Below are 13,267 nucleotides of genomic sequence, written 5' to 3'. Positions count from 1 at the left end.
TTTTAGGAAATAAAATGAAAATTAACCTAGTACAAATATTAGAACGATCAGAAACACGTTTAATATACAGCAACAAATATTCTAAACAAGAAAATATATTTAATATGTAAGTTTAATCGTAGAAATATTCTATTAGTCGATAACATCTTAAAACATTGCTGAAAACTCAGGAGTGTCCCTTTAATACATTTACTGTATTACGTTTATAGGTCAGTGCTTTTTGAGTGCATGTACTTTAAATCATTATTTATCTGTGTTTTTTTTAAAAAGTACCTAATGACAAAATTACATAAATCATTCAGAACATGTTATTTTCATTACTAATTATTTTAAACTCATTAGTGACATCGTTTCAAATACGAAATCTACCGGAATTATACCCGTTTCCGTGAGTACCGGTAACTAAATGTCAATCACATTATTCTTTGATGTAAAATAACGTCTTGAAGTGGACTCTGTTACCACCAATTTATATCACATACAATCAAAACTAACCCATAAAATGATTGTTTATTTAGTTAATTGGTCGCTTTGTTGACATGTCTTGACAAGTGGATGCCGTTTTGCCGTGCATTGAGTCGTCCATGACTTCTATGGAGATCAAAAGAATATGTGTCAACTACAAGTTCTCAACTTTTGCCGTTCGTTGCACAGAAGCATGGCCGTAAGCATATTTTGAGTCGTCTATCTACTTAATTATTTATCTCTGACAGTAGTTTCAAACTCACAAACGTGGAGAAAGTTACAAAAGATCACAAGTTGCGTTTTATGTCCACGCCTTACCTTGTTTATTTTAGCACTTGCCAGGAAATTACTGAAAATATAATTTGAAACAGACTTTCCAGGGTTATAAATATATTTTCCAGGATAATTATTACAAAATGAAAAAAATATATAAAAAAAAAATATATATATATATATATATATGTGTATATGTATGTATGTATATAAAATTACAGGACTTTCCGGGGGGGGGGGGGGGGGGGGTAAAATTTTTACAGGAGTTTTAAGCACTTGCCAGGATGAAAATAAAATTTAAGCACTTTCCAGGGTTTTCCAGGACATTTTTTTATGCTGTCGTTGGAAGATTTATTTTGTTAATAATGATACAAGTACTTCATTCGGGATATAGCGAGTACGGTAGGTTAAACATTTTTGGTTTTTGTTTCCATTTGCTGTAGCCTACTATTTCGATTGAGAAACGGTTGAAACATGGTGACATAAGTTTTGAATACAAGCTATATACAGGGTATGTAATTGTAACAATATTCGAACGTAGAAAGAACCATACTTTCTGTGTCCCTTCGGACTAAATCACTTTGATCTTACGTGATTTAAATGATCCCTTATTTATTTCCATCAGTATATATCTAAATTTTATGACACGTAACAAGGTCAAGAGGAATAAAACCAACGTCAGCATCGAATTTGTTTTACAACATGCATATAACAATTCTGTGTAAACCAAAAAGTTTGTTTTGTTTAACGACACCACTAGAGCACATTGATTAATTAATCATCGGCTATTGGATGTTAAACATTTGGTAATTCCGACAATCAATCGAGGAAACCCGGCCGCTACATTTTCTTAATGTAGCAAGTTATCTTTTATATCAATTTGATTGCCAGAAACCCTCCCGAATGCCTTCAGACTACTTCCGAGTTATAATCCCAGCCAAGTAAGTGCTTTCTCACCAAGCAAGTGCTTTCCCGCCAAGTAAGTGTGTTCCTGCCAAATAAGTGCTTTGCCGCCAAGTGCGTTCCCGTCAAATAAGTGCTTTCCCGCCAAGTAAGTGCGTTCCCGCCAAGTAAGTGCTTTGCCGCCAATTAAGTTCGTTCCCGCTAAGTAAGCGTTTTCTGGCCAAGTAAGTGCGTTCCCGCCTGCTCCGCGCGCCACGTACCGCACATTTGAAAAACTAGTTCATTAAAATAAATAACCTGAGGTTTATTTTAATTAACTAACGGAAAAGTGGCTGGTGTGTTCCTGTAATAAACGAATTATATTAATCTCCGTCTTAGAAATAAATTTCAACAGCATTTATTCACTTGAATTATAACGTATAAACAGTTATTATACATGTATAGCATCATCATTTTTTTTAACCATTCGCAATCTTTGTATGGTTAGCTTTATTAAAGTTCAACCGAACGTTTTCTGCTTGCAGGCGCAGACTTACGCCCACCTCTCTTATTTTTAGTCAATTATAATGCTCCTTCTTACTTACCTATTCCTGCTTACAAAATCTGCTACAAGCTGCTAATCAAACAAACAGTTTTACCGCGGCAAGCTCCAGGAAAAAGTGTACCGCGCATATGGGAAACTACAGCGTGACGTAATCAGGTTTAAACAACCTTCGATTGGCTGGTCACTACATACACTATATTTCTAGGAAATGAAGCCACGCTTCCAAGAACCTACATGAAGTTAAAGGCATACTGTCACAGATTTAAGAACCTTATTTCTCAAAATATGGATAATAAATCAAAATTACATTAATTGTTGGAAACCAAATCTAGCTATCGCATCACATTAACTGAACCATGATGGAGTGAAATTCATGTCATCCCTCTCGGCAATTTTAGTCTTTGAATTATGGACCATTGCCATAATTAAATTACTTTTTTAAAAAATGTGATTAATAAATGGAGTATGGTGGTTATGAAGATGGTTGAATAAAGTACATTTAGGGACAAATCAAATTATAATTGTTCAGGTAATACTTTGTTAGACCATTAACTAGGTCAGTGGTCTGTGACAGTATGCCTTTAACGCCTATTAAATACACATGCACCTGTTATCTGACCTACATACCAGGCCTCACGCGAGGTAAAAATCATAGAGCGAAGTCACTTCTCTCTCAAACTTTAGAGAGGGCGAAGTTTTTAACAGCAGGGAGACTTGAATTTTTAATCCAAAAAATAAAATACGCAAAAAGAAGTTATCTTAATACAGGTGCAACTTTTACAATCTGTTTTTTAATTTTTAATTTATTTTTTTACCGTCTGTACTGGTAATTGATGGGTATGGTTTTTTTAAAATCACCTTTCCACATGTCGCCTTCTTTACAAATAATGGAATGTAATTGAACAGCACTAGGCTAATTTAACCGCTTAGAATTTCATGTAACAACTACTCCATGCAGAGTATTGTCCTAGTAGATTAATCTACCACTGCCAAGCTTAGATTACCCTGAGGCAATTAAACGCGTACCAGTCACAGATTTTGCCTTACCGGTGACTGGCACGGCGAAGTCAGGCTGGTCATAGGTCGCGCCCTGACATACGTGTAGGTCTAGATCAAATCAAAGCTTCTTTTATATTTTTAATGATTGGTCTCAATATTTATATCCAATGACTTTTACAGTTCTGTCCCGCAAACAGCCCACAGAGCTTTCAAGAAGCTTAAGTTAAAGGCACCCAATCACAGATTTAGTGGGCCTTATTTCTCTAAATATGGATTATAAATGACAATTACATTAATTTGGAATACCAAAATTGTATCACCCAAAACATTTTAATTGAACCACGATAATCCCATACAGCTTCAATGAAAAATTGAAGTTATTGTATATATATACAGTGTACCTTTGAGTGCCGCTGTGAATAGAGACTCTAAAATAATTTACCGGCCTCAGTGGCGCAGTGGTTAAGCCATCGGTCTCCAGGCTGGTAGGTACTGAGTTCGGATCCCAGTCGAGGCATGGAATTTTTAATCCAGATACCGACTCCAAACCCTCAGTGAGTGCTGCGCAAGGCTCAATGGGTAGGTGTAAACCACTTGCAAAGACCAGTGATCCATAACTGGTTCAACAAAGGCCATGGTTTGTGCTATCCTGCCTGTGGGAAGCGCAAATAAAAGATACGTTGCTGCCTATCGTAAAAGAGTAGCCTATGTGGCGACAGCGGGTTTCCTCTAAAAAAACAAAAACAGTGTCAGAATGACCATATGTTTGACGTCCAATAGCCGATGATAAGATAAAAAATCAATGTGCTCTAGTGACGTCGTTAAATAAAACAAACTTCTTCTTTTTTTAAATAATTAAAATATATTATTTCTTGACAAAAAACCAAAACAAACAAAAAACCCCAGCGAATACGCTGAAATAAAATAATAAATAGTTGGAACATAAACTGACGATTTTTGTTTATTATTATTATTTTTTTTTTTTTTTTTTTTTTTTTTTTTTCTTTTTTTTTTTTTTTTGTATTATTATTATTTTATTATTATTATTATTTGTTGTTGTTGTTTTTAAACAATCTGGTGTTGATCAGGAAACAGATACAATTTATATAACATCAATAACAACAACAACAAAAACAATTAATAATAATAATAATAACTTCGTATTGTGTATAGCAATACAATTACAATATAATAATAAAGTATATTATCCGTGGCAGATAGATTAATTTATTACACACTAGTCCTCGAGTATAACCTGAATTCAAAGGACATCCAAGATAAATCGATTTGTTACACCCCAGTCCTCGAGTATAACCTGAATTCAAAGAACATCCACGGCAGATCGATTTGTTACACCCCAGTCCTCGAGTTTAACCTGAATTCAAAGGACATCCAAAATAAATCGATTTGTTACACCCCAGTCCTCGAGTATAACTGAATTCAAAGGGCATCCACGACAGATGGATTTGTTACACCCAGTCTTTGAATATGACCTGAATTCAAAGGGCATCCACGACAGACCGATTTGTTTCCTTACTTGGACCTACGTATACAAATTCTGTATTTTTGCTGCAAGTGGACTCATTTTGTTTGATTTTTTCTTTCCTTCTTTTCTTTTTTAATTTTCTTTTCTGATTTTTGGTTAAGTCTGTGGGTGCGTTTCTCTTAACGTCTGCACGGTTTTCACTTCCTTGTGACACTGGTGAATAGTTTCTACTTCGTTTATGTCGTTGTCTTCTTTTTCTTTTCTGAAAGTTGCAGTCATCGTCATCTGAAGCTGAAAACAGCGCACTGCGATATATTAACATGGGATTGTCCAAAATAAAAACAATATAAAATATAAACAATATTAGTGTTAGTAGGTTTTTCTTATGAAAATGGTTAAAATCGATGTCAAAATTACCATATTATTCAGCAACCCGAGAGGAGGAGGGGGACATTTAAAATAATTAAAAGTATTCCAGGATGAATCTAATGGCATTCACCATTCACAAATGTCCTAGAAAAGTATTCCTGCAAACCTCATAAACAACTTAAGACATTATGATTATGCTGCCACTATCAATAGTTATTTATAAATGTCTTCTCCCCTTCTAATGTTCCATCTGATGAGTCTAATTATGTATATATGAACGACAAGACCATTGACACATTCAAATGACTGATGTGGCCGTGCTGTATGCTCTTATGTGTCGTATCATAATGTTGGTACATATACACACACATACACACACATACACATCCCACCACCACTACCTACAGTACTAACTACTACTACCACCACCACCACTACTATTTCTACCACCACTGCTACCACCACTACCACACCACCACCACCACCACGACTACTACCGCTCTCAATATCACTAGCATACTAATACAACCACCATACCACCACTACTATTACCATTACTATTATTACTACTACTACCACCACTACCATCACCACCACCACTTCTGTCACTACTATTACTACAGGTACTACTACAACACAGACACTATGTAAATGATCTTGTTTCATGTTCACCTTCAGATGAAGAACAGGAACTCCTTGTCAGACCTTCATCTACTTGTGGATCATCCGGGCACTCGGCGGGGGCCCTCAACGGGGGCCAGACCTCTGGCAGCGGGGCCGTGTACAGTCTCCTGGTCCGCTCTCCGACAGGTATAGGTTTCACCCTGGTGCTGCTGGCTATCCCCTCGGGACATTCTGCTCCAGAGCTGCCTGAACCCGAGTCATGTGCTGACCCATACAGACGATTCAGAAGCTTGATCTTGAATACTGGAAAACACACATTTAAAAATACATTTCGGTGAAACTATTTATAGATATTATATATTTTTTTTAATCAGTCACAGGTGTGCCTGGGGTAAGTTGGTAGTTACATCTTACATGTATGCTGAAGTCAACGCTACGTCAGCACTATTTAGTAGCTTGTGTGTGTGAGTGAGTGTTTAAGTGTGTGTATGAGTGTGTGTGTGTGTCTTTAAGTGTATGTGTTTGTCTTTAAGCGTGTGTATGTGTCTTTAAGTGTGTGTGTGTGTGTGTGTGTGTGTGTGTGTGTGTGCGTGCGTGCGTGCGTGCGTTTAAGTGAGTATATGTGGGACGAGTGCTACAAGCGCAATTTTACTCTAGTATAAATAGTTTTTATTATAACTTTAAATATGATGAATTTATTATAATTTGATGATCCGGAAAGTTCCCTTTTCGAGTTGCACCTCATCCCAAGAAATGCGTTAGATACGCACCTGACATAATATTTTAGAGGTTTGTTTCAGGATTATTGGATATTTGTTGCTGAATGTATATACTGCATAATTGACTCATTACATTATAATAATTTCTTATCTTTGTTTTGCTCTTTTAGCGATTCGAAAGTGGGGAAAGGGCGGGTGAGCGATAAAAGCCTTGCCCCTCACAAACATCCCTACCAAAAAACCCCACACTCACACCCCAAAAATAAAACCGACAAAAAAAAAACTGATAAAAACAAAACAAATGAAAACCCACAGTGCTAAAAACACTAAACACTCTTAATGCTATTGTCCAATACATATACAACATAGTTTGATTAATACTCAATTGATGAAATTATCATAATCATAACTGAACACTTTATTCTGTAATAAAACCTCAGTGACAGAGAAAAATGGTTCTACAATTAAATATATCTAGAACTTTTTTATCAACTGCAAACGGTTGACATTAATCAACCATTTACCTTCTCCAATATTAATATTCAGGTTCTAGATAATTTAAGAAAAACTAATCATTTCTCCCTCTAAACTTTTCTTTCATTCTGATTCTTGGTTTGCAATTTGAAAATATTTAAAGGGACCGTCCTGAGTTTGCAGCCTTTGTAAGATGTTTCTGACCAACAGAGTACTTTTGTTGACTAAACTTACATATTTAATACATTTCCTTCTTTTGAATACCAATGGCTGTATATTCAAAGTTTGCAGTCGAGTGCTAACGTTTGTAGCAGTCATTTATCATTTTACTTCATGATATATATATATATATATATATATATACATACATGTGCATTAGTCATATATATACTCGCGGAAAAAAGTTCCTGTGCACCAAATAATTGCATATACTAGTATATAGAATATAATTGACTTGAAATCTGATCATAAAAAGTTCAGTAAATGAACGTGCAACCACTTCCTTCGATATTCCATCGGTTTCCTGTTAATTGCACGAGCTATTCATGCTTTGTTATCATGTTGCATTACTAGCATTCTTGGTCACGTGCTACTGTTTGACATCATTTTTTTTTATCACTGGACTCAAAAACTATTGTATGGATTCTCATCACTCAGAAAAATACTTTTGTTGGCATCTGATCGTCGTCAGTGTGATGCCATGCCTCCAAGAAAATGATCTTCTTCGAACGATGGGTATTATTGAGGTTAGAATGGCACAAACGTTGTTGCTACTAGTAGTCATTTTGATGTTCATTGGTGTTCATGAGAACACTATGCAGTGTCTGTGGAAATGTTCTCGACAGTTTAGGGATATTAGGGATCTTCCATGTGTAAGGAGTCAACACCTAACGTCACGTTAATAAATTGTCAATATCAAGCAGGTTTACATATGGAATAATTTGGAAATGACAAGTTTAACATCCCAATACATCCCTGAGTTAAGGCCAATGGGTGAAAGAACTGTACGCAGCCGATTAATTGATTACAAAGCACGACCATGACCATACATCAGTACGTCGTTCTGTTACATCGTCAACGACGGCGCACCAAGCATTGTGTAGACCGTACTTCAGGTTCACAAGACAGGAGAGGATCACTGTACTTTTAACAGATAAATAGTACATCTATATAAAACACAATATTTTAAAATTTTAAAAAATAAGTCTCACTGAAATTGTAATGATGCACAGGAACTTTTTTCCGTGAGTATAAATCTGCGTGACCCATTTATCTGTTACGCAGAAATAAATTCATGTAATCCATTTACTTTTTGCGTAACCCGTAATATCCAAGTAAATGGTGCTCCCAATTTTGCGTGAACAAAACATAGGTTACACAAAATTAGATTTGCGCAAGCAACACGCGAATGAACTTATCTTTTGGGCTACTATAAACATTAGAATGACAACAAACACCTTGTTTATATTACATAGGCACCGATATTCTAAACAAGAAAATATCTTCAATGTGTAATTTTAGTAATCAAAAAGGCTCCATATGTAGGCCCGTAGCCAGGATTTTTTTTTTTTTGGGGGGGGGGGGGGTCGTTTAGGTTAAGGGGGTCCGGGGGCATATTGAAGAAGAAAAAAAAGCCACTGGTTGGGGGTGTCGACCGACTCCCCATTGGCTACGGGCCTGATAGGGCCTATGTCGTACATGTTTAATACAATTGCAGCAAACTCTGGATAGTCCCTTTAAAAAGACAGTATCATAGTTACAAAAAGAAAAAGAAAAAAGAAGTTGTTTTGTTTAACGACACCACTAATGCACACTGATTTATTAATAATCAGCTATTGGGTGTCAAACATTTGGTAATTTTGACATAGTCTTAGAAAAGAAACCCGCTACATTTGTTTTTTCATTTGTAGCAAGCGATCTTTTATATGCACCATCCCACAGACAGGATGATACATACCACAGCCTTTGATTATGATATCAGATATACCGGTCGCGGTGCACTGGCTGGATGGATAAATAGTCCAATGAATCCACCGATGGTGATCGATCATCAGAGGCAGATCTAGGGCCTGCCCCCCCCCCCTCTAAATTTGCGATAATTATAATTTTATTATATATTAATTTTGATTTTTTTTTTGACGATCCCCCTCCAAACCTCCCCAATGTTCCCTTGGCATTCCACCTCATGTCACTGCCCCCCCCCCCCTTAAATGGATGTTCTGGATCCGCCACATGATAGTTACAAATTATTATTGTCAGATGCTATATAGTCCGTTATAAAGAACTGTTACAATAATAACAAATTAATCAACGCCCTCGTGTACATAATCTAATATTTGCATAAATAACTATGGATTATCGAAAATGTCATGTTTTCACGCTTGTTTAACAGAATCCCGTTCAATGTAAAATCTTATATTATATATTTGGAAAAGTGGAACACTAAAAACGACTCAGCACGTATAGGTTTTGTACACAAACATACCTTCAGTTTTGTCGCTATCCATCGGAGAAGAACGTACGTAGACAGATTTCAGTTGATACGCTGACACTTATAAATATAGACATACAAACTTAATCTTGACCGATACTTGCTGCTGGTAGTTTATCAAATTATATTTTCAAAAGTGGAAGCATTGTTAAAAGTTCGTCATGAATCATTGGATGAAATCGCACAGAACGTCCATCACCGACTGAACAACTCTGCAGGACAGATAAAGGGAAAGAACTCTTTGAATCACTGGATACATTCAGGAAAATGTTACTTACACCGTGGTTAGAATAGGGCTAGAGTGCGCTTAGTGTTAAAACTGTCAAATTCTAAATTTCCACCGGCCAAAGGGTCTTAGTCAAATGTTAAGAGTTCACTTATAACAGCTTAAGCTAAGTTATACATATGTTTGTAACTACAACAGACTGGGAAGTAGGCCCAGTAGGGTCGACCCCTTGGTCACAAATGGCCTGCGGCGTGTTGGCGGCAACAGCAAGTCCCCAAAATTGCCATAACCGTGCGGTGGCCGCACAATAGAATACGGTAGCCGTGAGGCGATCTCAAGTTTTTTCGCTTGTCGCAGGGGCTTAAGATTTTTTTTTAATTTGACATTAAACTTTTTTTCGGAAAACAAAAGGCTGTAGGCCGCAACCCCGCCGCATGTAGTAGGCTATCGCAAGGTCACTGTACGGTGGCCATGAGGTGACCTCAAGGTATTTACCCTGTCTGGTGTGCCTAAACAATCGTACGACAGCCGCAACAACCGTGAGGCCTCCTTACTGTCACTTCACGGTGGTCTTGCAGCCTCCGTCAGATTACCATACGATGTTCTAAATATCGTACGGCGGGCGTGCAGTGACTTTAGGACTACCGTACGATGGCCTAAGGCTAACGGCAACCGTAGAGTTGACGACCGCCGTACGATCATCTTTCTGAAGAGGTATATATTGCCTGCTGTAACACCAGCCAGATCGTCAAGATGGCGTTGATTCCACCACAGAGACTGCTGCCTGGCACACGTGAGATTACGACTGAGGCAGATCCGCCGCCGACAGGAAGAAATTATGGCAGCTATAGTAGTGTTAGAAGAAGAGCGGGCTCGTCAGGAGAGAAGAAGACGAATAGTGTGGGTGAAGACCTGGTTGTTGCCCAGCTGAAACCTTTTTTTTTTTTTTTTACAGCCAACACACTCAAATTTATCACCAATCACAGGACTTGTGGTGTTCACTTCTCTATCGGTGCACCTCGAACTTTGACCCAGCCGAAAATTATTTGGTTTAGTACTACCTTATGTACATGGCAGAAATTAATGAAGTTGGATTTGCTCAGATCAAACATTTTATCGAAGCAGGATTTTTTATGCATGCAACTAAAATTCAGATAATCGCAAAGGTTTTAAAGGGGCTTTTATTAATGATATCCATACGAGAAGGCCGGGGGGGGGGGGTCAACCCCCCCCCCCCCCCCCCCCCCCCCCCCCGTGCTGGAGCGAATCTTTACATTCGGGCAAAAACGATGGAGAATTCAGGCGTAATGAGTTGTCTTGAAAACTTTGCACCATATACCTCCATCATTATACTCACAATATTAGTTGTAATCCATATTAAAAAAAAATGCATAGTGATTCGTTTGAAACCCCACATAACTGTTTGGTAGTACATGCAAATATGATTGAACGTTGTTATCCAGATTCGGACTTTTTCGTTTAATTTGTGCAAAAATCAGCCTGCCCTCCTCCACAACACACAAACTGAAGCCCGTACGCCCATGATTGGTGCCAGCACTGGGACGCGAACCCAATAGATAATAGCCTTACATTATTTAACGTAACCACTGTGCCACTCAAATCAATCCAAATTATAGCTATTTTATAAATATAGTCAGGAAAGCACATACCATGGCTGTAGTGTTTAAATTAAATACCAGTAGTGAAACATTGGTTAGAACGGGAAATTAGTAATAAAAACGCAGTTGTTATTATTATTATTGTTGTTGTTGTTGTTGTTTTAAAGCATTAACTAATATCCAAACGTCCAAAGCCTATCACTGTTGTATATAAGTTAATACATATCAGTTTAAAAATAAAACAATTAAAGAAAACAAACACATAAATTAAAATACTGGTACCCCACAAAATCCCATTTTTACTGTTTAGATTTAGTATTAACCTTTATTTTAAAGTACTGTTTAATAATATCCTTTCAAAAGTGATATATGTTTTCGCCATATGATTAATAATATATATCAGTATAAAAATAAAACCACCATAGATATTGGTATTCAACAAAACCACTCTTTATTGCTTATTATTATTATTAAAATTTATTTTAAAGCATTTTTTTAATTAGTGTCTTTTCAAACGTGGTTTACATTGGACGCTATAAATTCACGTGAGAGGCCAAGAATGAATATAATATTAAGTTCCGTGTGGTGATCTGAACTCATGGTAAAAACGTTGAGTAGACTGATCAGAACACAGCTTACAGTTCACTTCGATAATCAACCCGCCATTGTTTTGTGAACAACCAAAGTTGTCATTCTTGTGACCAGCACTGGAGGATAAACACATTCCACTGAACCGAGAGACATTAGTTTTTGACTCACAGAGTATTCGTGCTACCTACTGAAGTTCATATTTGTTACTTTGTTGTGTGTGTGTGTTTTTTTATGAACAGACAATTGTGGAGATACACTAGACCTCTAGTATATTGAAAATACAACAAGCAATATTTTTATTGGACAATTCCCCAAGCACCCAAAATAGCGACATGGTTGCGGGAGAGAAACTAAGACGTAGCCTTGCTTCTCGTCAGTCATACAAAACTCCACCCGACCCTCCGTTAAAGAGAAGAAGGACGATTAATTCACTAACTCGTGATAATTTACTGCGCTACTGCTCCCCAGAGGTAAGAAGAAATTCAAGCTTTTGCTCTCCATCAAAAAGTAATGTCACTTCTCCATTCATAAACTCTCCAAATGTCCCTAATTTGTCAAAGGAGGATGTGCAGCTCGGGACATTACTGGGTTTTGGAGGCTTTGGATCGGTGTTTCATGGGGTATACAAGAAACGTGTCGTTGCAGTTAAAATTTTACATAAAATCGGCAAAAACAAGACAGCGCAGTTTCAGAGTTACAAGGCTGAATTGCGAATTTTGTACTTTAAAAGTCCCTACGTGGTGAAGTCGCTGAACGCAACCCCTTTAGATCGTTACGACGAAGGAGCTTGGGTTGTGATGGAATTCGTTGGTCACAGAAACCTGCAGCAGTTGCTGAACGACCCAGACGAACACATGGATCAAAGCAGACGACTGAAGTTTGCGCTGCAGATTGCACAAGCTTTGCACTACGCTCACACCAACTGTGTCGTCCATCTTGATCTAAAACCGGCTAACATCTTCCTCACGGGGAATGACGACATTAAACTCGGCGATTTCGGCTGCTGCCAACAAATCGACCTCGAAACGGGCATTCCGAGCCCATTGGACGAGAGGTCTAATCTGACGGGAACTTTCGCCTACAGAGCACCAGAATTACTGAAGGGACATGCCCCGACAACCCAAGCCGATATTTATTCCTTTGGAATTACTTCATGGCAAATGTTCGCAAGAGAAAATCCCTACGGAGACCAGAATCAACACATGGTGATATTCTGCGTTGTTTCACAGAACCTGCGACCCAGTCTTCCTGACGTTAAAGATGACCCATTCGAGAGCATGTACCAAGATCTTTACACTCAGTGTTGGCGAGCCTTGCCAGAGGACCGGCCCACGTCGGGCGATCTGCTCAATATACTAAAACTGTCGAAGACCATGGGCATATCCTCAAGCTACCAACAGCTGCATGACAAACAGACCAACTCATGTTTGACTGATATACATCTGTATTTGTATTATTCTGTCATGGCGTGTTGTACCGAATGA

General features: G+C 37.7%; 2 protein-coding genes across 3 annotated transcripts; one reads left to right on the top strand and one right to left on the bottom strand.

Annotated features, from left to right (window-relative positions):
- Window positions 1-4,391: 4,391 nt before the first annotated feature.
- On the bottom strand, window positions 4,392-9,759 carry LOC121375769. 2 transcript variants are annotated; one of them, XM_041503392.1, is made up of 3 exons: window positions 9,342-9,759; window positions 5,712-5,966; window positions 4,392-4,975 (listed from the first exon to the last, which is right to left on the bottom strand). In XM_041503392.1, the coding sequence occupies exons 1-3, from the start codon at window positions 9,361-9,363 to the stop codon at window positions 4,827-4,829; spliced, it is 426 nt and encodes a 141-aa protein (XP_041359326.1). In that variant the 5' UTR covers window positions 9,364-9,759; the 3' UTR covers window positions 4,392-4,826. The 2 variants fall into 2 exon arrangements, with proteins under 2 accessions (XP_041359326.1, XP_041359325.1); XM_041503391.1 differs by having other exon boundaries at window positions 4,392-4,961; window positions 9,342-9,737.
- A 2,356-nt stretch (window positions 9,760-12,115) lies between these two features.
- LOC121374737 (serine/threonine-protein kinase mos-like) lies at window positions 12,116-13,267 on the top strand. Its single transcript, XM_041501845.1, has one exon. It carries the CDS (start codon window positions 12,116-12,118, stop codon window positions 13,265-13,267), a length of 1,152 nt encoding a protein of 383 aa, XP_041357779.1.

The sequence above is a fragment of the Gigantopelta aegis genome, chromosome 6 (genome assembly GCF_016097555.1).
Source record: "Gigantopelta aegis isolate Gae_Host chromosome 6, Gae_host_genome, whole genome shotgun sequence".
NCBI classification, from domain to species: Eukaryota; Metazoa; Mollusca; class Gastropoda; order Neomphalida; family Peltospiridae; genus Gigantopelta; species Gigantopelta aegis.
The sequence above is the reverse complement of the archived record's forward strand: the minus strand, read 5'-3'. Positions and strand labels throughout refer to the sequence as shown.